The 27,223-nt window shown below is 39.1% G+C and overlaps 2 protein-coding genes across 3 annotated transcripts; both read right to left on the reverse strand.

The window, feature by feature from the left end:
• Window positions 1-10,573: 10,573 nt before the first annotated feature.
• On the reverse strand, window positions 10,574-17,939 carry LOC103973497 (ruBisCO large subunit-binding protein subunit alpha). Its single transcript, XM_009388073.3, has 8 exons — window positions 17,733-17,939; window positions 17,477-17,633; window positions 17,050-17,171; window positions 16,691-16,898; window positions 16,338-16,483; window positions 15,943-16,249; window positions 11,991-12,442; window positions 10,574-11,059 (listed from the first exon to the last, which is right to left on the reverse strand). The coding sequence occupies exons 1-8, from the start codon at window positions 17,784-17,786 to the stop codon at window positions 10,772-10,774; spliced, it is 1,734 nt and encodes a 577-aa protein (XP_009386348.2). The 5' UTR covers window positions 17,787-17,939; the 3' UTR covers window positions 10,574-10,771.
• Window positions 17,940-18,668: 729 nt separating this feature from the next.
• On the reverse strand, window positions 18,669-23,888 carry LOC135582728 (serine/threonine-protein kinase PCRK1-like). Of its 2 annotated transcripts, none has more exons than XM_065117706.1 (5): window positions 23,722-23,888; window positions 22,666-23,056; window positions 21,622-21,873; window positions 20,608-20,730; window positions 18,669-19,497 (listed from the first exon to the last, which is right to left on the reverse strand). In XM_065117706.1, exons 2-5 carry the CDS (start codon window positions 23,044-23,046, stop codon window positions 18,979-18,981), a joined length of 1,275 nt encoding a protein of 424 aa, XP_064973778.1. In that variant the 5' UTR covers window positions 23,047-23,056; window positions 23,722-23,888; the 3' UTR covers window positions 18,669-18,978. The 2 variants fall into 2 exon arrangements, with proteins under 2 accessions (XP_064973778.1, XP_064973777.1); XM_065117705.1 differs by having other exon boundaries at window positions 21,622-21,882.
• Between the last annotated feature and the right edge of the window lie 3,335 nt (window positions 23,889-27,223).

Consider the following 27,223-nt stretch of genomic DNA (forward strand, 5'->3'; position numbering starts at 1 on the left):
CATGTTATTTTCTAGTTTTCATGTTGTTTATGACCAATCTTGATATATTTGTTAATAGACGCTATGTTATTATATAAATAATACTATTCTTGCTTCTCAATGAATATGGTTGCCTTGTATAACCGAAAGTGGAGTCTTGTATGGCAGGTTTCTTGTTTGATAATGTGAACTCTACATGTCTATATGGTACAATTTCTTAATACTTGATAAATCTAGTATCTCTGATATTTAAGTTGCAGCATATATTGCTTACTGTGATTCAATATCTTCTTTGGCTTCTTTTCATGGATAACTGTTATCAGTGATACAGTTATATGATAACTGTCTATTGAAATATTAGATTCAGGCTATATATTGAGGTTTAAGCAAATATAAATAAAACAGAATGAAAACTGTAGTTTTCATTCTGTGCATTTTTATTCAGTATAAAATTAAAAGCCAGTGATTGTTGGTAGGGAGTTGCCACTGCATGCTGATATCATACTGAAGCAGTAATACTCAATGAGACAAAGAACTTGGGGGTTAAAGAATGAGAAAGAGTGGCCATCTCTAAAATGTTATCAAGCAATTCTGCAACAGTTCTTTCAGAGGAAAATGCAAATTTTAAAAAAATATTTATTCTAAAATTTCATCATTTCATTCTATTTGTTGACAATTTAGTTGAGGAAAATGCAAAATGTCATCAAGGCTTCGAATGTTATTGCTAACTTTGCCCTGTCAGATTTTTTTGGAGTCACTGATTGCATTGAACTAAGCAAGAAACCAAACTTTAATTTGCCATTACTGACACCACCAGCAAATTGTTAGCTTATTTTGAAGCATTGATTGTATAAACAAAATACTTAGCTTCTCCATATTTCTAGGACTCTTCATCTAAGGGAACAAATTATTTTCTTGTTGAGAACATCAACATTTCATTTGCCATTATTGTCCTAAACCCGATCTTTCAGGCCTTATTGATTTCAAGCAGGATAAAAAGACGTTTAATAGCAAGGTATGCAATTTCGAATAGTACTGCCCAGTACGGGCGATACATACCGGTCCGACGGCATACCGGTACGCGGACCACTCGCTACCGTATGGAACGTGCTACAATGCTACAGTAAGGGGAAGAAATATTTAAAACCGCTCGGTAACAGTGATATAGTGCTCCAATGGTTAAATTAACCGTTGGAGCCCTTTCTCATAGTATTTAAACTCTTCTTCTCCTTTATTTCATTCCATTATATTCTCATACTCTTTTAAACTATCTCAAACTCTTTTTTTCTCATATTTGTGCTCTCATAAACTCTACAAAAGAACGATTTATGAATTGAATCGAGACTAATTTGGGAAGATTAAGAGGAAGAACTTTTTAATCAACAGGTGTGTTTACATAAGAACAATCCATAATGGATTGAAATACGAACCTTGCACAAGATATTCTTTAAAGCCCGAAAAAGATATGTAATACTATTCTTACCTAATTTACATTGATTTTGCTAAACTTATGCTATTACTATATTTATTTCTAACTTAAAAACCCTATCCTAACTTCTTTTTTTTTCAGGTATTTTCGGAGGGTTTTACACCTGAATTAGGTGTATCGCTTGGGACACGGTACCGTACCGTATCGAGCCAACCTCGAAACATCGGTACGGTACGGTATTGCATACCTTATTTAATAGTGCTCTAGAATGAAACCACTAGAATTATAGTGGTTTGATTGGTGCATTGAGCCTAAGGACTCATAATTTAGAAAAAAAGTTTTTTTTTTTAATTTGGTGCTCTTGTAATGGAATATTTTAATCTAAATCAGTAGGGGTAAACTTGTCTCGTGTAATAACACTTATGTTAATCAGCAAGGAAGAGCATGTACTCTTCCAAGTAAATTTTTTGGCACTTTCGTTCAAGCTTATTCAGCAAGAAAATAGACCAGCCTGTTTCTTATTCGATCAAGCGTATAATTGCTTTCTCTTTTGAACTAACTACCCATATAAGGCATCATATCCGGTTCATGTCATTGCCATCCATGTGGGAGTTACGACAATTAAATTTAATTCGTAGCATATCAAGATATATAGAATATGATGAATGATATGATTCATCATACTCCATGCATCTTATTAGCATAAGCCACAATTTTCTCGTAAGCTGAGATTTGCTTCGGTGATGTTGAGATGGATGTGCATGTCTAGTAAGAGATAGGTTAGATGTTTAAATTCATGAATATGTATTTCACCGGTTAGGTAAGGTGAGTAAATTTGATTGTGGTGCCAGGAGTTGATGTAAAAATACTTTGGGAGAAACGGTGAGGGATGTGATGCCTCTTAGTTTCTAGTGATTTGAATAGAGCTCAATTGCTGAAAGTGTTTCATATCGCCAAATGGTGTAGATTATGTGGTTATCTTCGGTATTTGAATATTTAAATTATGAAATAAATGTAATTAACTCACTGTGCTATCTCTTAGATTGTGTATGTTATGCTATTAATGTGACAAACTCAATATGGTATGTAGGTGAATTCTGATAGTTGGAACTTATATTGCATGGTTGAATGGATCAAGCATGTTGAGAGTGAATTTGATTCTTTGCATGCAATAGTTCTTGCAAATTTGAATGTTATGCTATTAATGTGACTAACTCTCTTAAAACATTTTGGACAGATGCCTGATATTGGAAAAGAAGCCGCAGCTAAGATTGAACCACATGAAGCCTTTTCTCGAGCGAGATGGTAAATTTACTTTTTAGCTCATGGTTTTACTCTCTATTCTATGTTTTGGTGGCAGCAGTAGTAAGTCTGTTTGTACACAGTGATGCAGAAATAGTTGGAGAGTCACAACCTCCATGTTCCCACGGTGAATCCATGGGGTTGACCACAACTGACACAACCAAAAACTACATTACAGTTGATAACGAGCAGCCAGATTTAGCCCAAAATGAGATAGTGACCAGAGAGGAAACAGGAGATAAGGTGGTTGAGGAGAGAGGTCATGAGAACCTTGTTAAGCCTCAAAGTTCTACTCCAAATCGTGCGGCAGTATTGCCGGATGAGAATAGTGATGGTAAGGCCAAAAAAACAGAAGGGCTGGTAAATGTTGATAAGGCACTGCAGGAGTTCTCTGATGTGGAGAGGATTGGTGTGTATAGCGGACAGGCATCATACAGAATGGCTTCTTCCTCTTTGCGCCCGGTTGGTTCATCTGTGCAGAATCAACTTGATCCGGTGAGTTCTAGCATAAGAAATTAGCACTCTTAGGTGGCTTGCTGAACCTGCCGGTTTACTATGATTCGGCCGGTTTGGCTGATTTAGTATGGTACGATCAATATTTGCCGATTTGATAGTCGAAGGCACACAGTGTCCAAACCGGATGGTCCGGTTTGATTATATATATATATATATATATATATATATATATATATATATATATATATATATATATTCTTTTAACTAGCGATCGGGGTCGTCGTCTAGTGGTACCTCTTACTATTCTTGCTTCTTTTTTTCCTTCCACTCTCTCCGGGCCAAATAAGTAAAATATAAATTTTATAAATTATAAAAAATGATACAAAATAAATAAAGGAATAGATAAAAGATTTGACCACCTCCCAGAGATTAGATTTTTCTTTTTGTTAATCAACTAAATTTTTCGTATATGCTCCCCGCCATAGGACTAAAAAAAAAAAAGTTATTTTTATATCATGTCTCCCGTCCCCTTTTTTTTTATTAATTTCATTTCCATTTCATTTAATGGCAATAGAGTAAACTTATTTTTTCTATTAGATCATTCATATATTAATCAAATAAATTAAGCAAAAATTAACTAACTATTTTTTTTCTTTGTTTGGTGAATACTTTCTGCTGGTTTTTATTTTGTTTATTAAACCCTCACTAACTAGTCCTCTTTACAAGCCTGCCTGTGTTTTTTCCGAATGCATATTATTTTAAATCAAAATGAAAGGAAAACATATGTTGTGCGTATTATATATTATTGTTGTAAGACGATTACTTTTTTTCTCTTGGCCTCAGGAAAGCAGATCAAAAGGAAAACTATCGTTCTCAAATTTAAGATGCCCTGCACTTAAAAAGCATCAGCTTACGGAGGCATCAGATACCTCTTATGTTTGTGCTAATTCTCCGGACATAGTAGGCCCTAAAATTTCTCTGGAGGATTTCCGAAACATGCCATCGTCATCATCCGGTTTGAACTTCAAAAACAGTGTTCATCAAGATGACAGGGTCAGGGAAATCCAATGGCCCGACTTTGGTGACACTACATCCAAATCACAGCATCAGCAGATGTTTAATAATGCTACGCATGCATGGCATAGTACTTTATCGGATCAGCCCGGGAGGATTTTAGCTCCATGGTCAGAACCAGAGTTGGATTTTCTTTGGATTGGAGTGAGAAGACATGGATTAAACAATTGGAATGCCATCTTAAAAGATCCAATCCTTTGCTTCTTGAGATCAAGGGTGGCAAAAGACTTGGCTGAACAATGGAGTAGAGAACATAAAAAGCTTCTTGTTGATACACCTTCTCAGCCAACAAGACCGTATTCTGCACCGGCTCTCTCACCATCTCCTTTTATGCCGAGATCTGCAACACATGTTTGTTATTCTGGAAACATTAGTTTACCGTCAGGCCTTCAAACAGAGAGAGCAGAAACAACATTTTCCCCCAGAGGTTTATTCATTCATAATGAGAACACTCGTGGGAGCATTCCTGTGGGAAGAACTCCTGTGAATCATCATCTTGGCAGCAATCCAGCAAGATCTGATTACTCAACCACAGGAATTAGATACCCGAGGAATTTTGAAGCACACGACATCAAAAATCAGTTTGAGACATCTACTTTACATAGAGGATTACTTGAAATGCCCAGGCATGAGGTGCAATCTCCTCCAGGTAGTAGTATTACTCTTCCTCACTGGCTCAGTGAAGCACTGAAAAGAAATCAAGAGAGATTAGGATTGGCTGACCCAAGCACTGGGCGGTCTATACTTAAGAACGAGGAGAGAATCTATAATCCCAATTTTGAGAATTTACCTGCTCCAGATCATACTGTGGCTTCTCGTGGAAATGCTGGCGGTACAAGGGTGGATGAACCATGGTTCCCGGAGAGATCATACATGATTCCTGTTCGAGGCATAACTTTTCAGGGTTTTCCATCAGTTGATCCAGGATGGGATACAAAAAGTTTTGATTCATCTGCACCCAGTACCTTGGGTATGATTATTGGGGAAACATCCAAGGATGCAGTTGATGCAGGTTTAGGTCCAAATAATGCATTAGATTGGAATAAGAAAAGTTCTGGTTCAGTTGGACCCAGTAACTTGGGAATGATTCATGAGGACACATCCTCAGAAGACACCATATCAGATGATCAGATAGGAAAGAACCAGACATACAAGAAACTGGTTTGAAATTGGCCATTTATACAGGTTTTCTTTTCTTTCTTATGGGCCTCTCTATTTCTGCTGTTTATGCATGGCCATTTATGTTTCCCTTAATATATTGTTGTTGTAGATAATTATCAGATTAGGATGGCTATATTCACTTAAAGCTCTTTGTCTTCCTCTTGTAGACATGACAATGCACTGTTTACCAAGACTTCAATCTGCTAAGATGCATTATTGTGGAACTTATCCTATGACTTTTGTCTTCTTTGCATATGTACTTTTATACAAAGCTATTTCTTCTAAGCAAATTGAGTACCAAATTCTGTTAATTATATTTTCTTAAAAAAGAAGATCTTGTTAATCTACATCCAAAAGATGATAAAGTAAACTTGTACTGTTTCTGGTTCTCATCAAGCAGATTAATCTACACATCAGTGTGTTATAGTTGTGGTAAACCAAGTCCTTATGAATGTTATAATCTCGATATGTGAATGGATTACATCAGCAAAGTTTCTTGTTGTCTCTTGTATGTGCAAAAATGAGTCACTTGGATGAACTAACAAATTAAAGAGTTTCCAGAATGACAGTATAAAAGACAATATTCTCTTTGGTGTACTGTTACCCAAGAAGAGAGTCAACTAATTTCTTCATCATTTTCTCTTTAGATCAATGTGCTTGATCAGAAGTAGTGAAACTAGGGATGTGGTATTACTTAAACTAATGAATTGGCTGCAAGCACAATTTTACCTTGAAAATGATCTGAAGGGCCAAAGTCTAAATTAGGAATATTCGATCTCCTGTAAGCTTCTGAAAGTTATTCATACTGGCTACTCTGACAACTTAAAATGTCAATTATATTTGAGTTTGTAATAATTTCCTTTGTTGTGAATCAGATAAGGAAATTGGGAGGTACCTGATCGCTTGACCAATCCACATTGGACAAATGGAACAGCACAAAACACTAGCAATTAACCAGAGATGTACAAATTCATTACGACTAAATTTCTCTTAAGAGGCTCCCAATCAATCAAATAGCACCTAAATTGCAAAGACAAGTTGCTTATAATTAGATATTCAGCTTTTCTAAAGAGTGAATCATACAATTCATAGGTTTTCTGTTGTCTAAGCTTGCATTACTGTGATGAATGATGCAAATACACAGGATAGAAATTAAAGTTCCTCTGGACCATGCTTGACAGGCTGCAGGATTTGAATCTTAAAACAAGTGAATTATTATCTTTTCCTTGCCTCACATGTGACTGCACAATTAAGTGGTGATCAGATGCTTGGACCATATTGTGAAGAGAATGATCATGAGACTCACATTAGTCATCACTAATGATCTAAAAAACAAGGCTAATATACCTTCTCAAAGCCAAGCACCCTTTGCTCAATCACATGGACATGCCATTCTACTCCTCATTCTACCTTGTTAGATTAAGATCCCAAATCCAACAGTGACATGGGATACAACATCCAAAGTTACTGCTCCTAGAAGTTAAAGGTACTCATTCACTTCCCTTGTTCAAGAGAATGAAGCTTAGCTCTTATACCCCTAAGCAGGCAAGCCTCAATAGGTTTTCAATGCTCGATCATATTAGACAGAAAACAACCAAGATGGCATATAGTTGCCTTCTCTTTCATACAAATCTCAAGTAATGGTGAAATTTGATACTGCATTTTGATCACTTAAGACATAAATTAGTCCTAGGTGTGTACTTGATATATAGATACAAGACTAGAGCCCGATGGCAGATGGGAGACTTAATGGGTAATGACTACAAATTTTGTCTTTGTTCCCTTCAAATAAAACAGATTGGAAAATTCACTACCTGAGGCCAAAAAAATCCTCCAAACTTACCAATGGATGATACCAAATCATAAAATTAGCGACGGAACAAGGAAAGACAAAAAGTTGTAGAGAACAGAATGGCTCACATTGACACAAGCTTTGGGCTGTCGTTCAGCATTACCATCCCAGCAGCTAACTCAGCATCGAGTGGACTGAGGTGCAGGTCCCATCATTTGCTTCAAGCTGCAAAAAATTGCATAAGATTTATAAGATTCAGGTGAAATTTGAGACTTTCAAGAACATGGCATTTTCATTTATCATTGATCAAGTAACAGAAAGACAATAACTAATTTCTGGTTTTTAAGTCATAGAACTATTAAAGTACCTAGAATATATCACAAAGAAGTCATATTAGTTTTCAGGTTTCTTGGTTGATTTTGTTTCTTACAATTTCTACCCTGAACATTTTTTTCTTTTGTGAATAACCTGCTATCAGTTTCTAGTTATGAGGTCAAGACACAGCACCTCAAAGTATACAAGCTTGAACAACTTTCATGACTGAATAATTGTCCCATCCAGAAAGAAGTTTCAATTGATAAAGAAGGATTGTCCTCCTCAATCAAGGCTTCATGATATCCTGGCCTATGTGTTCTATATATAGTTTTTCTTTATTTGCTCATGCTGACCTTTAGATAGCTGTCTATGTACACGCCTTGTGCTAAACTCCAAAGTCAAGCCGTCTCCACATGGTTCCTCCATGAGTTATTCCTACTATGGTCAATGACAATGTTATGTCATCATCATAACTTCCCAAAGTTCCCATTAATTTCATCCATGTTATTTTAAATATTTCCTCGATTTCTCCTTTGACACCAATCCATGCTGTTCTAGGGTCCTGGTAAGAACAAAATTGTTGATCACTTTTACTTGTAATATAGGCTGGGATGGAATTCTCCACTAAAAACAAGTTATCGATAACCTAGATATCTCTTTGGAACATGATTTCTGAAGTGCAACCTTCTAGAACGGTAAAGGATTAGGGAAAGATCTTACTCTGAAGAAGTGCTGCAGCAGATTAGAGAAAGAGATTTGTGTATGAGAATAATATATTCTTTTAACAGCAATCGAAGTTTGCAGACGCTAACTTTTTCTCCTTCCCATTTCTCAGGCTTTTCACTCCCTCCTCTTTTTACCTGTGCTTGGCAACTTTTTTTCTGTCTTCAAACTAGTGATCTTCCATTCTTATGCAGGTTTCTGAAATGACAATATATATTGCTATTGTGCTAACTCAACAACAGCATCTCCTCTCACTGCTTATAGCCTAGAAAGACAGTTCAAATTCCAATCTTTGGAACTGAAACACCTGATTAATTTTTGACCTATCAATCCTATGTGCAGTTGCCCTAACACTGCTCTTATCACATAACAGCAACCCTAATTTTTCCCATATCCTTATTCTAAGAGCCAGTAACATAGTGCGGCAATATGCTACTATGCCATAAGCAATCACTTGTGCATCCGTCACCGGAAAAGATGAACTGAATTCCTCAATGATGCGTGGTATCCTATTCAATCAGTTGGTACTTAAAACGCCTACTTGCGCGAGGCAAGTTGGGTGTCAAAGTGATCTAACATGAAAGAAGGAGATGTGAAATGTTTCTTAAAGAGCAGCATTAAACTCGATGCCACAATGAATTCTAGTTGATGAGAAATCAGAAACCAAATCTTTACTATCAAGCATCAAATCGGCCATAGGGGTACCGTTTCTTGTGGCGCTTCGAGCGGGAATGCTCATCCCGGACATCCTCATTAGCCGCCGCGTCCTCCGCCTGCTTCAGGATCTCGTTGTAAACCTCATCGTCGCGAGGTCATCCGAGACCAATTCCGTCAAGGAGATCGGTACCCGAGGGGATTGAGAGCGGAAGGCAGCAAAGAATCAAAGGAATTTGGGATTGAGAAGCCGGCGCTTCTTCACCTTCCTGTGCGGACACTTCCCTCCCATCTCTTCCTTCTTCTTATCACTCGCTTGGGGATCGTCGAGAAGGCGGCGGCAAAGGAGAGAGACGCGGAGGAACCCTATGAGCCTGAGGAAGTGCTTTTGCATACACCCTTCAAAAGCTTGGCATTTGCGTTTATTATCGATAGGACCGGGTTTGAGCCCAGGCCTGCGAAGCCCAGCCCATGAAGCCCAGTCCAATTACATGCTCAAGATATAATTTAAATTATCGATTATAAAAAAAAAATAAATCAACAACACGATTAATGATGACTGGGCGAGGCTTTTTGAGTACTACAGGCATCGCGGATGATTCATCGGCACACCGTTGATGCAGGTTCTTGGATACTACAAGCGCGCACGATCGCTCGGGTAATAGGAGTAACAGTTGCCGTCGTCTTCTTCTTCTTCTGCTTCCCAGGTAGGGCGTGGCTGTGATCTCCCTTTAAGTCCACCATGGCGTCGTCCCGAGTTCCTCTTCGCGTCTATCGGCCAGTCCGCGGAAGACCACCGCCACCGACCGTGGACGACGACGCCACTGGATGAATCCAGTGACGGACGACGCCGATGAGCTGTACGGAGTACGTGCAGCATCCAGCTCTCCGTGGTCCGCTTCGTCGAGCGGGGCCCGTCGAGACAGACCATGATCGACGAAGCCACGTTTGGCTGGGTCCCGCTCACTAGGACCCAGACAGACGCCACTGGGGTAATCCAGTGACGGACGACGCCGACCGGCTGTGCCTGTGGGCGCAGGATCCATCCCTTCGTGGTCACTTTGTTGGGCGGGGCCCACCGAAGGGGACGGTGGAGCCGGTCGAACCGTGTGACGAAAAGAGATCGACCCTGAGCTCATGTCTGACAGCTATCCACCACTCAGAGTCTTACGGACGAGCGTGCCGCAGGATTCGTCCCTCGACTGCTCAACTGATCATGGGCAGGTTAAGTCGACCTCTCTCATTGGTAGTCCAGTCGTCTCGCCATCAAGAAGACCGACAAACAGCCCAGCGACTTAGTTCTCGTCATCAACCCAAATACTAGCAACAAATTGCCTCCTCGTTCATGTTTCCTTCTCTATAATGCTTGTTCTTTCTGTGGGCGACGTCGCGGGTGGCGCTAACGATTCCGTTGCATTGCAAAGGCTGCATCAACAATATCGAGAACACCATTCTGAGGGTTAGAGGTAGGGCTTGGTGATCCAGTTAGAAATTCGACCGTTTGATTGGGATCAGACGTACCAATCGCTCGGTGTTTCCTAGGAGTGAGCGAAGGTCGTCGGGGCAGACCGACCCACGTCACGTCTCACATGCGTAGGATCCCACCCAGCCGGACCAATCATCTGTGCGCAAGTCATTACGTGCTTTATACCCACGTAGTTAGAAAAATGCCGCAGACAGAATAGAGAAACCACGCAACATATGGGAGCATTTGATAATTTAAGGCATTAAAAGGCTAGAGAGTACTAATCAAACTTATAATCCATAAAACAGCCTGAATTAGGAGAAAACCGGGAATTACCACTAAGGATCTCACCATAATTCATCCCTAGAATCACGGAGTCTGATTCAAACCTAACACGCCCAAGGCATAGGAACCCAAGCGATCAAACGGCGAGACCTTTGGCAGGGGGATTGGAAGGAGACTTTTTCTTGGGCTTCTCCACTACGATGGCTTGGGTGGTTAGGAGCATTCCAGCGATGGATGCAGCATTCTGAAGTGCACACCTGGTGACCTTTGCAGGGTCGATCACACCGGCTTCCAACAGGTTCTCGTACTTGTCCGTCATTGCATTGTAACCAATTTCCCACTCGCCATCCTTGATCTTCTCCACCACCACTTCTCCCTCCACACCAGCATTTTGAGCAATCAAAGCTGCAGGTGCCACCAGTGCCTGTTCATTGCAATTTAAAAACCAAAGGATTTGCATCAGCATATTTATGAACCAAATCTGATCAATATATGTTCTAGTGCAAAACAAGATTTTGCATCAGTGCCTGTTCATCGCAATTTAAAAGCCAAAGGATTTGCATCAGCTCATTTATGAACCAAATCTGATCAATGTATGTTCTAGTGTAGAACAAGAATTATTTGCATGGTACATCTCCAATCCAACCAAAGAACTAATATTGATAACAGATAAAATGTGTTGGATGTTGGTATGACCATATCCAAATCTTTTTCATCAACAAAAAAGTGATGCTGATATGCAGCACTCAAATATATTTAAAATGGATAAGAACCAAACAATATTCATAACCATCTTGACATGGGTGTGCATCAATACCAGATCTTGTGGTAAATAGTTATGCGTGTATATTGGTCAATCAGTATTAGAGATCAGAATACACATGTATGTGTATGTCAGTACTTGGTCATTGTATGCATGTAATGAGATAACCGGTGGAGATCAGGTAAATATACACCCTGTAAAAGCAGCATTATATGATTGAAAATTTATCAATATATATAACTGAAGTACTCAACTAATAGGATAAGAAATGGAGGGTTCAAAAAGAGATATATTACTAAAATAACAATGAGATTCACTTTGGATTTTGTGTTTTGATCACTTATTTTCTGGGCATTCTGATAACCAGATTTGGATAAAATTAAACCTATATTTGTATCAGAAGTGGGAATATTCAGCTGACAAGACAAACTTATATAGGCAAATACAAGGCAAGCATTGCACAACAATATCTGGCTACTGGCTAGACTCTGACATGGGAGCAAATAGGTCCCTAGAATTTTAGGACAAACAGAACTTAAAAAAGATCTTATAATAGGGCTTAAATGAGAAACTACATGGTTGGATAGCTCACCTTCTGTACAATGTCAGCACCCAGAAGCTCATCATGATCTTCCAGCTTTTTCTTGATGGCAGGTACACTGGCTGAGAGATGAACATAGGCAGCACCGCCACCAGGTACAATACCTTCCTCGATAGCTGCAAAAGTGGCATTCTTGGCATCCTCGATCCTAAGTTTGCGGTCCTCGAGTTCAGTCTCTGTTGCAGCACCTACTTTAATGACTGCCACTCCACCAGATAATTTTGCAATTCGTTCAGCTAGTTTCTCAGAATCATAAACTGAGTCTGTCTCAGCAAGTTCCTTCTTTAACTGAGCAATTCTGGACTGGATCTCATCTTTGGTTGCAGCATCAGAAATTATTGTTGTAGAGTTCTGAGAGATGGTTACTTTTCTTGCTGTGCCAAGCTGCTCAACGGATACACTCTCTATCAATAAGCCAAGATCTTTAGCCTGGAACTCAGTCCCTACAGCAGTGTACAGTAAATGGAGAACATTTAAAATGACAAGCTAAAGGTCATGTCCGATTAAGAAAAATATTTCTTTAATTTGAAATTAAGTGCAATTGATAGAAATGAGAAGATTGGTTATTATTGAGGATAGAATTCAAGTGACAATAACTCCTTAGAAGGATCATGAAGTCCAGCTTGAACAACACGGAAGACCAAAAGTTAAACATCTGCGACCAGAAAATGCATGTTAAGTCAATCCATGCCGCAACTACAGAGTTGCAGCAAAAATTGGACTGCACGCAGATCATTTCACAGTCGATACCTTAGAAAATAAGGTAAATCACATGGGAGGACCCACAACTAGAAATTTTGAAACTGTATCCAAGCTTCAATTTCTAGCAATTAATAGCTCGAACTTCTGTATAGATGCAATCAACTCCTGCCATCAAATTTGTTGATGGAATGCTGACAAGTAGGCACAATCAACCCTCAAAGCAGCAGGAAAGCTGATCTGCAACAAAATGAGAGAGAAAACATGTCGAGAGGGGAGAGAAAGAGATGTTGAGAAAATAGAGAAAAGTGTAAAAGACAGTGAGGAGACAAAAATCTTTCATCTATTCTTAGTTCCTATCAAAGTTTGCAATTTCGATCCATTCAGACGGTATGCATCAGTACGCCCAAAAAAATCAAAAATAACTCAAAAATACTTGAAAAATAGAAAAAAAATATTACAGTTTTTAAATTAAAAATAAATATATATTTAATATAATTTTAAAGAAAATAATCTAAATTAGGACAGAATAGTGACACATATCTTTTTAAGACTTTGAGAAGTAACTTTGTGGTACGTTATGAATCATCCTTCAGTTAATACTGAATTATCTACAAAGAAATGACTTGAATTGTTAGATGTGCGTGAGAATGAGTTTGAGAGAGTTGAGAACATTGAGAGAGTGATATAAGTTGAAAGAGGGGAGGAAAGGATTTAAAAACCCTTTCTTATAGTTCAAACGGTCAATTTGATCGTTTGAAATAGGGTAATCTCAGCCCTTGATCGGTAACGATCGAAATTCGATTGTTACCGACTGGTATAGGTTGATAACGATAAAATTTTGACCGTTACCGCCCAGTACAGACCTCGTATCGCCCGATATAGGGTTAGGTTATGGTACCGCTCAGTCTAAGGTGGTTCGCATACCCGTCCTGCTTTAGACCGATATATACTACTAGTCATAGGTGCCCTGCAAGCCAATCACGTGAGTGATGACACATGTGACATGATACACATTCTTTTTACTCATTATATTATTTGGCATTGTATCACTTTATATTGCTTGTTGTATATATGCATATATATATTTTGATGTTCATGGATCTGTGCAATGAGAATCGGATCGTGATGAGATAATGATAATGAGACCGATTCACTTTTAAACATAGATCCTAAATAATCCCGGTCATAGGTTGGTCGAGAGGGACATTGAGATAACCGAACAGACTTGTGTACTATATACCCGTACATATGATGGAGGCGACTGGTCTCATAACTGCTCGTGTGGGGACACTGAGGATACAGTGCAAGTGCTCATTGGAGAATGAGTTCACTGATTGATCCGTTCATGGAATGCTGGATAGTTGATGATGCCTTATTGTCAGACAGCGATTCCGTAGTCCTAGTGGTGTATTTGATCCTTAGACTTGAGCCACCAAGGATATCCTGTATGAGTACTACACTCTTTGATACCGGACTTATAGGTCTAGAGGTTCCAGATCTAGCACAGCCGATCATCGGAAGTGGTAGCCAACCTTACGAGGGCTATTGAGTGTCGAAAAAGGATCATCTACTCTCGATGTCATGAGAGAAATATCTCATGTGTTCTTGCTAAGACAAATCCCTGGCCAGGGTCATTCGGATTGAGAGAGAAAGAGTTCTCCGAAAGAATATGATTAGAGCGAGACTCGAGTATAAACTATATGAGTTTGTACCATGCCTGGTATACGGTCTCTGGGGTATTAGATGGATAAGAGGCTATAGATACACGGTAACTGAGAACAGACAGGTCTAATGGATTGGATTCCCCTGTATCGTCTGGGGACTAGGGCATAGTGGCCTAATGCGTCCATAGTCGATGAGTCGAATGAATTATTAATAATTCACTAAGCCAGAAGGAGTTCTGACAAGTATGACTCACGGCCAGCTCGATATTAGGCCTAGAGGGTCACACATATGATAGGCATTGCGACACCTTTTGCCCCTATAGTTCACATATGGGCTTTAAAACAAGAAACAGAGAATCATATGCAGTTGCATACCTGTTGCTGGAGTAGCAAACCGCTGTTTGCATGCCACGTAACTAACCCCAGTTAGGTAAATGCCAGTGTGCATTATGCCAATACAAAAGTATGCCTTAAATGAGCTAACAACCCTCTAATGTATAATACATATGTGCTAACACCTTGATTTATGACACGAAGATTTTCTTTGAAGGGTTGGAGCAGGAGACTCCGCATAGCTGACTACTCGAGTTCTTTTACATTCACAGTAACCAGTCTTGTGCTACATGTGATGGCAACCTTAACAATATTTCTCATGTTTTATTTGATGGCTCACATGTCCATTATTTTGAGAAAAGAATCTTGTGCAAAATTAGTTGATCTATTAAGCTTAGTATTTTCCGGGCAGGTCAATGATGCTTCACTCTCTGATGGTGAGCCCTTGCAGCATTCTAGTATTCTTTTTTCTCCAGATGTTATTATTACTTACACTTTATGGTTCATATGAATGATTACCATTAGCCAGTGGGAGATTAATCTTAATGCTTTGTCTTAATGATTTACTTGGAAGCTAAAGAATGATTTACATACCATAAATTGGATCATTGAGCTTATTCCTATCGGAAAAGAGTTATGTGAAATCCCATTTCCAAGGGAACAGTTAATGGCCCACACAAGTTGTCAGGTCAGAACCACCTCCCCTTGCCAACTCAAGTTGTATAGTGATATGTCTGTGGTTGAATTGCTAATGCAAGAATCAGAATTCCAATTCATACTCCCAATGGTTGTCAATTAATTGCAAAACATAACAACACGAGGACTACTAATATTTTTAAAGCTGAATCAGAGGCTTTAACAGATGTTCACGCTCTTGTTGAGTATATCTGGGTGGTCTAACACTCAAATTCTGATGTCTATTGGACAGAGGGAAGCCTCCTTGGAGAATCAAACACTATATCAGCAACTGTTTATACTAACTTACTTGTTATGTAGACTGAAATCTGTCTTCATATCTTTTTAGAGAGTAATCAAGCAATCAATTGGCATGCTAATGAGGGAGAAGGATTGTTTCTTTTCGTGTCTAACCTATCTTGAGATCCAATATATCTAAAGCTGCTTGCATTCAGTTTCAAATTTATTTTGTTCTTAGAGAAAAAAGTTTTGGTGAAACAGATGGCTCCTACCAATGGACAAGTAATGGCATAACCTTTGATAAAGAAGCAACTTTATAAATGGTCTACCTGTCATAATTGCAATGTCCTGAAGGATAGCCTTTCTCCTCTCACCAAAACCAGGTGCTTTTATTGCTGCAACATTGAGAATGCCCCGCAACTTGTTCACAACAAGAGTTGCCAAAGCCTCCCCAGTTACATCCTCAGCAATAATGAGCAGAGGAGCTCTCAACTGTGTCACTTTCTCTAACAGAGGAATGATTTCCTTTATCGTCGAAATCTTCTGATCAGTCACTAGGACCTTGGCATTTTCAAATTCCACGATCAACTTCTCAAGATTTGTGACAAATTGTGGGGAAATGTAACCTCTGTCAATCTGCAATGTGATGATTCTTACATTGAAAACAAAGACACATGAAATGACAAAAGAACAAGAGCTGAAACATGTATATAAGATGGCAAACCTCCATCCCTTCCTCGACATCAACTGTTGTCTCAAATGATGATGAAGATTCAATAGATAAAACACCATCAGGGCCAACTTTATCAATAGCATCGGCAATCATGTTGCCCACGAACTCATCATTGCCAGCTGAAATAGTGGCAACAGCTGCAACAAAAGATAATTGGTCTTTAGGATAATAATAACTCTTTAACCTACCACTTCCCCCATGGGATAACAGAAAAAAAGAATATTTGCTAATTGCTGCAGCTACTCATATGTTACTTTCTTCATCAAAGATAATATCATCTGAAACACATGCGAACTTGTATAGCTATTGAAAGTTTCAGATACCTCAACAAACAAATATTTTACCTTCAATGTCACCTCGTCCCTTCACTGGCCTTGCTTTCTTCTCGAGCTCTTCAACTAGTTTCTGCACAGTCTTGTCAATCCCCTTCTTGACAGAGACAGGATTTGCACCAGAGGTAACACTTAACAAACCCAACTTAATGATTTCACGAGCAAGGACAGAAGCAGTTGTTGTCCCGTCACCAGCTGAGTCATTGGTCTTGCTCGCAACCTTCAAAACAGAACACAAAAACCCATAAATATCAGCTCGTTCTTATTGTAACGCTTGAAGAAGCATAAAAAAATCAACCAAAAAAGCTAACAAAAAATACGAATGACAAAGTGCTGGAGGAAGAACAGAAGCTATGAAGAAGCTGCAGTACCTCTCGTATCAGTGCTGCACCAGCATTCTCCATGGGATCAGCCAGCTCAATAGACCGGGCAATTGTGACGCCATCGTTAACTACTTTTGGATTCCCAAACTCATCCAACACCACGTTCCTCCCTTCATTTGTACCACAACATCAAGAACAAAATCATAATCTTGCAGCTCCATTTATAATCAAGAAACAGCATTTATAATGCAACTAAAAATGCAAGATCCGACTTTATAATTGATCCCGAAGCAGAAACATTGTGTTTAAGATGAACAACATCTTTCTAATCGATACGTGACAAAAAATGGCATATTGTCTCGTTGTTGACATGCAAAAAACCATGATGGCGGAAGCGGCAAATAGGACAGAAGTATGCACAAAAAGGGCAATGGTTGCCACATCAGAATGGGAGACAAAGTTAAAACCAAAATACCTCTGGGACCAAGGGTGACTCCCACGGCGTCCGCGAGCTTCTCGACGCCGGCTTGGAGGGAAGACCGGGAGCTCTGGTCGAAAGCGATCTCCTTGGCCTTGGCCCGCACTATCATCGGTTTGTAGCCGCCGCTCGCCCTTCTCCTCAGTCCCGATCGCTGCACCCTCGAAGACCAAAATCCGATCACACAAGCCACAACAATAACCGACAAGTAGCGCGATCACCGAGAAAGCATATCAAAACGGGAGAAAGAGACCTGTCGAGGGGATCCGATGAAGGAAGCGACCGAGATCGCATTCGCCGCCGCCATTACGTCACAGGAGGGATCGGGATCGGATGCAGAAATGGAACTCGAGGCGGCTCGAGAAAATGGGCGAGGGTAGGGAGATCGCGATCGGGAGTAGAGAGTTTGGAGGTCTCCAGAAGATTCGACTTCAAGCAAGAAAAAGTGGAAAGTGTGCTCGGTTTAGGGTTTAAGCGATACGAACGAGTCCCGCTGATCAACAGCGGACCAGACCGGACCAGCGGGCTAACCGAAATCGGGAACCGGATTTCGCAGCTTCGGTTCGTTAATTGGACCGTTCTTGTATTGACCATAGTTTTGATTGATGTTGGAAGTAGTTAGTTATATTCATTTTGCATGAAGAAAATTATTTTATGTAATCCTTAAATAATATTTTAAGCCCTATTATAAAATTAATTTTGGAGTTTCCTTAGTAGAAGGATCGGTTGATTTTAGATTGATGTCATTTTAGCACTTATTTATCTTTGATAAAGAAAAATAAAATATAGTTGATGATAAAGTTCAAAATTATGTATTTATAAATTTCCCTAAAGTTAGTAATTTACAAAATTTGCTCCTCTAAAGCTTAAAAACTTAAGAGAAGTCATTGTAGTTGATCGTTAGTATAAACTTTGAGTTAAAAAATGACGTTAATATCATTTCAGAAATATTAAAAAATAATAGATCAAATAATCAATGAGAATTATAAAAAGATAATTTTGGCACACAAATTTAAAATATTTGCAAAACATATATTTTTTAAGGAATATATATAAACATTTTAATTCAAAATAACAAAATATGTTATTTCCCAAATTTGAAAGAATGGATATGCGAAATCCCATAAAATTGATTAATATATGACACGGAAGATTTAGCATACAAAGCAATGTTAACACTGCTAGAATGTGATGGGGAAGATATCAACAATTTAAACAGATCTAATTAAGACATTTCGACAACTTTGCAAGCCAAGCAACAACAGTTCTATAGTTAATCATTCTAAGGAGTATTACATGGATAAAAGAAGTATACAGAATCTACTTGGTAAGGATGGCATTTTAGCATGTTGACCTTGGACATGGTAAAACTAGTTCCTTCTGATATTGACTTGAGGAACCATAAGTTCTCCAAAAGAATTGGAGAACAGTATGCCACAACTCCACACATACAAAGATCGATAGAAATTTCATCATCTTCGTCATCGTCATCATAGAAATCAACATGTCCGTACAAGTTTTGCCTTCCATCCCTGCCACGCCAGCTGCATATTTTCACCCATTTTCCAATCCCCGATAATTCTCTTCACACCTTTCTTTTTTGTTTCTCCCGGTTTTCCTTTTTCCGAACAACTCCTTAAAGGGGCTTCTGGTGCTCCAGTCTCTGTGCTTTCGATGATCCGTTGCACCATCTCCAGCACATCACTCATCTTGGGCCTAGACTTCGGTTGCCGTACCAGGCACCTATTTGCCACTGTGACAAGTTTTGATGCAGATTTTAAAGAGTAATCACCTTCTAGCTTTGGATCCATGATTATACGGATCTTCTTGACATCAGTTATATAGGGTCTGACCCATTCTAAGAGCTTCTGTTCACCTTTTGGAAGGTTTTTATCTATTGGCTGACGCCCTGTGATAAGTACGTACAGAAAAACTCCATAGCTCCATATATCACTCTTGGCAGTCAGCCGACCAGTTTGCATGTACTCAGGAGCTGCATAGCCAAAAGTTCCTACGACCTGTTCAATGTTATGATGGAATTAGGAATAGTTATTATAAGTAGTATTTAATCATACAGCAGTTCGTGGAAATAATAATAATTCCATTTGATAATAAATCAGGTTACTAATTCTCTTTCTTTATTAGTACCAGTTGGGCAGTTGACAAAAAATTTTCCCATGATATCCATAATCCTGCTACTGGCATATCTTTGGGTCTAAAGAACTTTGTGCTACTTCTATAACTGTGGCACAAACACATTGCACCATCTTCCCTGTGCCTCTGAGCTCATCCACGCAGCCATTAGAGCTGGTAGACATTCCCAGTCCACCCAGACTCAGGAGATTGACTCCTAGTCAGCCATGGACCACAGCAGTCCTTGCCTCAACTGGACAATGCTATTAAGCCTAAATTACAGCTCAATAAGCCAGAGGAACTGCGGTCCAAGTCTGAATAGGAACAGGAGTTGATCAGGTCCATCATGAACCTATCAAGACTAGCATAGGGAAACCAGACACCAATTTTGACAAGGAATAAGGACCAGTTGCATCTCCGCGGTTGCGTAAAGTAGAAGCACAAGATAGGCAATTCGGCCAAGATAAACAAGGGCATAATAGCAATATTTTGCAAGGATTTCTTCTCCTTTTACAGTTAGTTGACTTCAAATAGGAAACTGACATCTGTAAATAATTCCTGTGTCTCTTTAAGACATCTTTGCACGTAAGTACCACAGTTGGCCCACATAAATGATCGATATAACCTGACAGCTTCATACAAACTTTTGACAAGAGCAGTGGCAAGTACTTATTCTAGAATATATGGTATGAACTAACCACAACTAATAAAACCATGACAACTGAAGAAACCTAAAAGCGAAGAGAATAACTACAAAGACATTTGTGCACTTGTAATCATGTAGGCATGAGATTGTCATCATCATGTATTTGGAAAAGAAATTAACTCACTCAAATCCTACCCATGTATCTATGAAGCAAATGTGGGAGCTTCACAATACCATTCATATATTTATGCAAAGCATTAGAAGGAATAAGGTATTAATACTAGATAAACATAAGTATGTCATAAGAAATGTGGTAGCTAGAAATATTAGGCCATTTAGCATCACTTACCGCCGTGGAAACATGGCTTAGTCCTTCTGCTGGTCCTTGTCTAGCCAAGCCAAAGTCAGACAATTTTGCATTCCAGTCCTCATCCAAGAGAATGTTGGAGGCTTTAAAATCACGAAAAATAATCTGCCAAATAGAAAAGAAATTCAGCAACACAATATGTGGATACAATGAGATTAACTATTTCTTTCAATTTAAATTGAATTGCTTGAGTACATGACCAACAAAACCAACTGTTAGAGTTGTTGTCTTTAATTTTTGACAAATATCAGAAAATGTTCCATGGAAGCAAACAATAAATATCATGTAGTTGCTAAGAACTTGGAAAAAATACATTCAACACAGGCAACTCTTGACCAGAGCTAACCAGAAAGGATCCAATCTGCTTACAAGCATTACCTGCAAGTAAGTCAGGTCTGTCCAAGTCTGGGATCATCAATGTCAGTAGTTAAGGTAAAAGACTGATACGAGGATTCAATTGCCACTAGAAGTTAACTAACAAAGATGATGACAAAAGGACTGGGAAGATTTTGTCTAAGCTTTTCTTTTGAGCGACCAAGCACTAGCTTTATACCCTATCTTACAACACCATCAGGGACCCTATATGTACAAGCTCAAAGTCACATGTAGAAAGCATGAAGTATGACGAGTTCAGACTCAAGATTTGAGGTCATAAAATATTGTGTTCTTGACATTAATCAACAAAGAGTCCCTAACAGAGATAAAATAGAGGTGGAGGCTAACTAGACAAATATCCATCCTCAAGGTTCGACATGCTTGTCAGAAACAATTGTGCTTTGACTTCAATATCAACTTTTACTAAAAAAAAATTATACTTAATATCTTCATTATCTAAAGTCTTCTCCACTACAAAGTTCCAAACATCAAGCTTAGTAGTATAGCATAAATCTAACAAACTACATCCCCTGATAGAAACAAATCAATTATAATCAATCAGATCCTATAAGTAAATCAAATTAAGGACAAACTAAACTAATAGATAAGTTGATCTGAGACCTGAAAATCCATTTCTTCATGCAAATGTGTCAATCCACGAGCAGCATCAAGAGCTACCCTTAATCTCATGGACCAAGAGAGTGTCGTCCTAGATAGAACTGACAGGTGGTCCTCCACACTTCCATTAGGCATATATTCATATACAAGAAGGCGCTGTATTCCCCTTTCATCATCTTCAGCACAATAGCCTACTAATTTGACGAGATTTGGATGCTCCAGCACCCCAAGAACATTTACTTCTGTCAACCATTCCTTGTGCCCCTACAAGAAACATGATGAGGGTTCCTTCCCACTTAATTGCATAATTCTAAGCACATAATGCAAAATAAAATTTGATAAACAAGACTACGAAATGTACATACAAACAGAAGTCAATAGAAGGCAGAAACATCAGTCGTTACCATCCATCATAATGTGAGATTTCTATTAGAATTTCTACTTTTACTGTGACAAAGACAATATTATCATAGATATATAGCCTCCTAGCACGCTTATAGAGATGAAAACATTTCTCAATCATCCTCACTAGTTGGAAACATCTAACTTGAGATCAATCCTTCACTCAAACACAAAGGACTAAAATTAGATATATTACATATTACACATGGAATCACTAAAAGAAAGAAACAAATGCTGTGTTGACATGGCAACTTGAAAACTTAGTACATAAGCGGCAGGAAGACATAAAATCATGCAGTATGACAGAAGGATGGTTTATATCATTGTTATTTGGCTAAAACAGTGTAGGAGCACATGTTTATTCTGTATTCACATGTCTCAATGTATGATTTTCAAACACTGAGTACAAAGTGGTGTGTGAATAGGGTGGCCTAGGTGAGCATAATCTAACCATAGCATGGCTAGCTTACCAAGAAAACCAATTAACAATCATAAAAATTTAGATCATACTACACCATGAAGGTTTAAGCTCCTTCGGTAAAGTATGTTCATATGTCCGTCTGATGAAGCCAATTGTTCAGTAAGGATAAAAAGCAAAACACCAGAAATCACAGAGCAAGAAAAAATATGCAAAAAAAACCTTGCCTGCAGTCCTTTGCGATTCAGTTGTTTCACAGCAATCTCAATCTTTGCATCCGGATCATCAAGGCTCTTGATTGTTCCCCTATAAACACATCCAAAGCCACCTTCCCCAACCATGAGTGACCGGCTAAAGTTCTTTGTGGCATTCCTCAGCTCAGAAAATGTGAAAACCCTGAGATTAATTGGTCTCTGAGAGAAACTAGGGTATTGTGGCCTTCCCACTGAATCAGTACCAGAATCAGTGACATCCCCCGAGTTGAACTCAGATCCTGATCTCCTCATGTCACGCTCGGTTGATGTGGTACTGTTCGACCGAACAGATGCAGACAGTCTTGCCTGGAGCTCCGCCTTTGTCGCTCCATTTCGGAACGGGAAACACTTCATAGTAAAGAACCTAAATTTGGTGTTATAGATTTTCACATTAGTCACAGGAGAATCGGAAGCCTCGGAATACCATACTCACTCAAAAATCCTAAAATCACCTTTCAAAACCCTAATTAAATGGAAGAAGACCAAACACTGTCTTTCATATTCAAGATAATTTTGTTCTGTAAAGAACAAGAACCAAATAGAAAGGAACGGAAGATAAAGACAATACACATAATCCCTACAAAATGATTCTCTAGCTTATAGGGTTTCCCCAAGAAAATTCAAATATTAACATAAATGAATTCCTTTTTCTTCTTTTAGTCACGTGAAGGAAAATGGATTTGTGATTCAACTCGCATCAAATTTTATCTTTGTAAGAGGTAAACGAACGTCTGTGCACACAAATTAAGAAAGGGAGATAACAAATCCACCGTTTTTTTACGTTAATCTCACAATATTTTCATATTTAAGACTCCATTGTCACTCACTCGCTACAATTAGCCTTGAAGATCCCATGACTGAAATGTAATCAACCAAAATCCCTAACCAACTCAAAACCCATCTTCGGTCAAATCAGTCCTCAGATATCCGTTTTCCATCGAATAGCAAAGACTAAACATTAGTCAAGCTCAAGTTCGGGGGGAAAGGCCCAGCTTTCAGAAAAAGAGGCTTCAGCGAATTTGAACTCACCTTCTTCTCCGACAGCCAAGAAACCGGCGAACGGGAGCAGACACTCGAGGCAACTGGCGGATCTTTCCCGAGACGACGTCCTCACATGCTCGATCAAAGACCAGCGACTCGCCAAGTCAAAAGCGAGACAGCTGCACCTTCCGCTCACCCACCATATAGAGAGAAGACAAGTGAAGGGAAGTAATTACGACAACCATACGACGGACGAAACGACAGACGAGGCAAATGAGAGATCGAGATTCTCTCCCCCTGATGACCGTCCGATACGGTGGGCGCCACCTCGAGGCTGATTCTTGGCCGTTAATTTGCACCGGAGAAGGCCAGTAACGGAGCTCGGATGCCTGCACCACACGCTACGTATCACGTGTACTGCACGTGAGATCGCGGACGGGGGGCCACCTGGCCGAGGGGAGACCATCGCGACCGTCCGTTTCGCCCACCTCATCGGTAGCGAGTCGCGGGTGGCTGCGGAGGACGGCGATTTCGGTTGTTCACCACGTAGCGGGGCCCACAAACTGGCGTCCACTAGCTCGTCGGTCAACATTGACGGTTTGAAATCTGCGTGTCGTCCGGAAGCTTTTTTTTCTTTTCTTTATATATATATATATATATATATATAACAATGAGTGATACGGAAAATACATATATCGATAACATAGTTAGCGAGAAAAAAAAGGGACCGATCAATAATTTAACCATGCATATATTAGTCTAATATAAAATACTAAAAAATATTTTATTATAACTTAAAATACTCGGATGGTTAAACCCATTAGATCATAATAACCATTATCAAATTTTAATTATTGTTTACTTAAAATTTTTATTTTTTATTATAAAATTGACTAAAACATTGATTCGTTGTAACGTCGAATTGATTTCTTGAGACCCTCTTAATTCCATACAAGTTTCTTACATATACAAGCTCAAATTAAGTCATGTTGATCCAAATATTATAAATATTCACTAAATCATTTTGGTGCCATCTGGTTGACCTATGTTGTAAGAATATCATCCCATCAATCCTCTTAACGAGTGTCTGAGCGAGGGGTACTCCGTCCTTAACCCATAATACATTCACTCATAATAAATAATAATTGACGTTTCTAGCTCTTGACACTTTCATCTCGATGCAAACCACTAATATAGTATTGATAATTGTTCAATGATCGTGTCTTCTCTTCACTGGTGGAACCCTCACCCGAAGATCTTTGTAGAGATCTTCTTGAACCTCACTTATCAGATTTAGATGTTGATTAGGGTGATGTAATCAGTCATCCCTTCCTCTCTCTCAATTGGCTGAGCCAGTGATGGCACTAGTCCTAAATCAATTAATAGCCCCGTCGCGCTGCCTTGATACCTTGGTCGATTGTGACATATATCACTCAAAATGCCCTTGATCGATTGAGCACCAACCAAATAGAGCATCAATGGACCTCATCACCCTTAGTCAATGACTCCCAAGTCTAAGGCCCAATTTGTGGACTCTACCAAGTACATCCTTTGGGTGTAACTATAATAGATGAATCGATGGCTAGAAGACATGCGTCAGAAATTTCATATGGCAAGGGAAGGAGATTTAACTTCACCTCAATCGAGTCCCAGTTCATCCAAAAAAATCCAAAATGAGTTAATTATGACAAGTTTCTGAATTTTGATCTTAGAGGCATTTGATGGGTGTGGATCTCACCGAGTATGTGGTGACTTTTATGCTCAAATAGCGCTACACGATAAATCAGATGTCTTAATGTGTCACATATTATTTATAACACTACGAGACATGACCTAAAAGTGGTACTCTTATCTCAAACCACTTTCGATAAACTCTTTCACATAGTTGGTCAAAAAGTTCGAACAACATTTCATTAGGAATATGCACCCCAAGCATTAAAATGCCACCCTTCTAATGATCTACCAAGTAGAGGATGAGATGTTGGTGTACTTCATCACCAAATTCATAACTAAAGCACGAGGAATTACTAAGACCGACCCCATGATCCTTATATAAGTATTCATAATGGGCTGAGATAATCTCAGCTTTTCTAGTATCTAATAAAGAGGTAATCGACCATTGCACCCAAGATGCTCCAACATGACAACTAATATATTCTATCTAAATTTAAGATCTTGTTAAAGTACAAATAATCGCATAAACACCCAAAACAAAAGTGATCTGTCTCATCTCTCACCTTAACGTCACCTCAATAAAGAGTAAGCGAGAGGGGCCATCCCATGTGTGGACATGATCCCCCTCAATATGTCATGAACTAAGGTCTTTCTCCAAATTAAGGTGAAGGGGTTACTATAAGACTCCCACCCAATAAAATTTTTATTTGGAATTAGAGACAAATCCAACTACTACTAGTTTCATGGAGACCACGATCATGACACTAAGGATTGCTACCTTTGCTTAGCCATCTTGGCTTCAAGGTAAACCACCTTTGCTTCTAATTTAGTCATGATCTGTGGGTCAACCTTTATTCTTCAGCTCGACTACTTCAACTTGGATCTTGTTAACTTCTTTTGTCATATGAATGATGACTCCTAAGCTCTAACTTGATCGACCAACTTTATCGATAGTGATTATTATAAAAAGGAAGAAACATAAACCATCATAAGTTCTAACCACAATAGATCAAAGGGCAACTTGGGAAATTAGAATCACTTAATGCTATTGCTCATTTTATCATTGTGACAGTGAGAACCTCGAAAAGCAAGGTATATAATTCCTTACCCAATGGGGGGATCAACACTCTTAGATGCCCTGAGTTCTTTCCACTTGTATGCCAAGGGCTTCCCTTTCATCAAATCAATAGCTCTACCATTCGGATTGTTGAGAAGGAAATTGACCAATGTTTGTATAGGTCCTAAACATAGCTGCATTGAGACCGCTTCTACGTTGGATCTCTAATTATTGCTTGTTGATCGCTCGGTGCTTCTAAGATCTTTCTCTTTTGCACCACCCCTTACTCCCATGAGGATACCTCCATTGGAGCAAACTATTGAGAGATCATAAGGTAGGCATCTTGAGCATTGCCTTATCTTGGTAGAAGCGGTAGGGGCCAAGGAGCCTATTGCAATCGAGGCAAAGAGAGTCAGACCTAGAGGTGGCTGTTACTACTATCCTCATCTTCATTTTCCCAAGATTTATACCTATGAACAAAAAAAGGTATTAAGTGTCATATCAAGTAAAACTTCGAGGGATAGAATATACTCTAAGGAGTCGGGCTTAGGTTGACACTGATAAGCCAACCTTCCTTCATATGCTCAAAGGCTAAGAAAGATGACAAGGCCTCTCTTAACTGAAGCGCCTGACTCTTCTCGACTATTAGGAAGGAGTATTAATGTATAAATAGAGGTGTACATGCACGTTAGGTCATATGGATGATGCCCGATTCGAGGTACCTTCATTTAAGACTCGATTAGGTTGAGTACCTATGGCGTAGGCATTCCAAATATTTGAGAGTCAAAATTAAGTCTTGATCATAGGCCTTCTTCATAA

This window comes from Musa acuminata, chromosome BXJ2-7 (assembly GCF_036884655.1).
Source record: "Musa acuminata AAA Group cultivar baxijiao chromosome BXJ2-7, Cavendish_Baxijiao_AAA, whole genome shotgun sequence".
Lineage (NCBI taxonomy): Eukaryota > Viridiplantae > Streptophyta > Magnoliopsida > Zingiberales > Musaceae > Musa > Musa acuminata.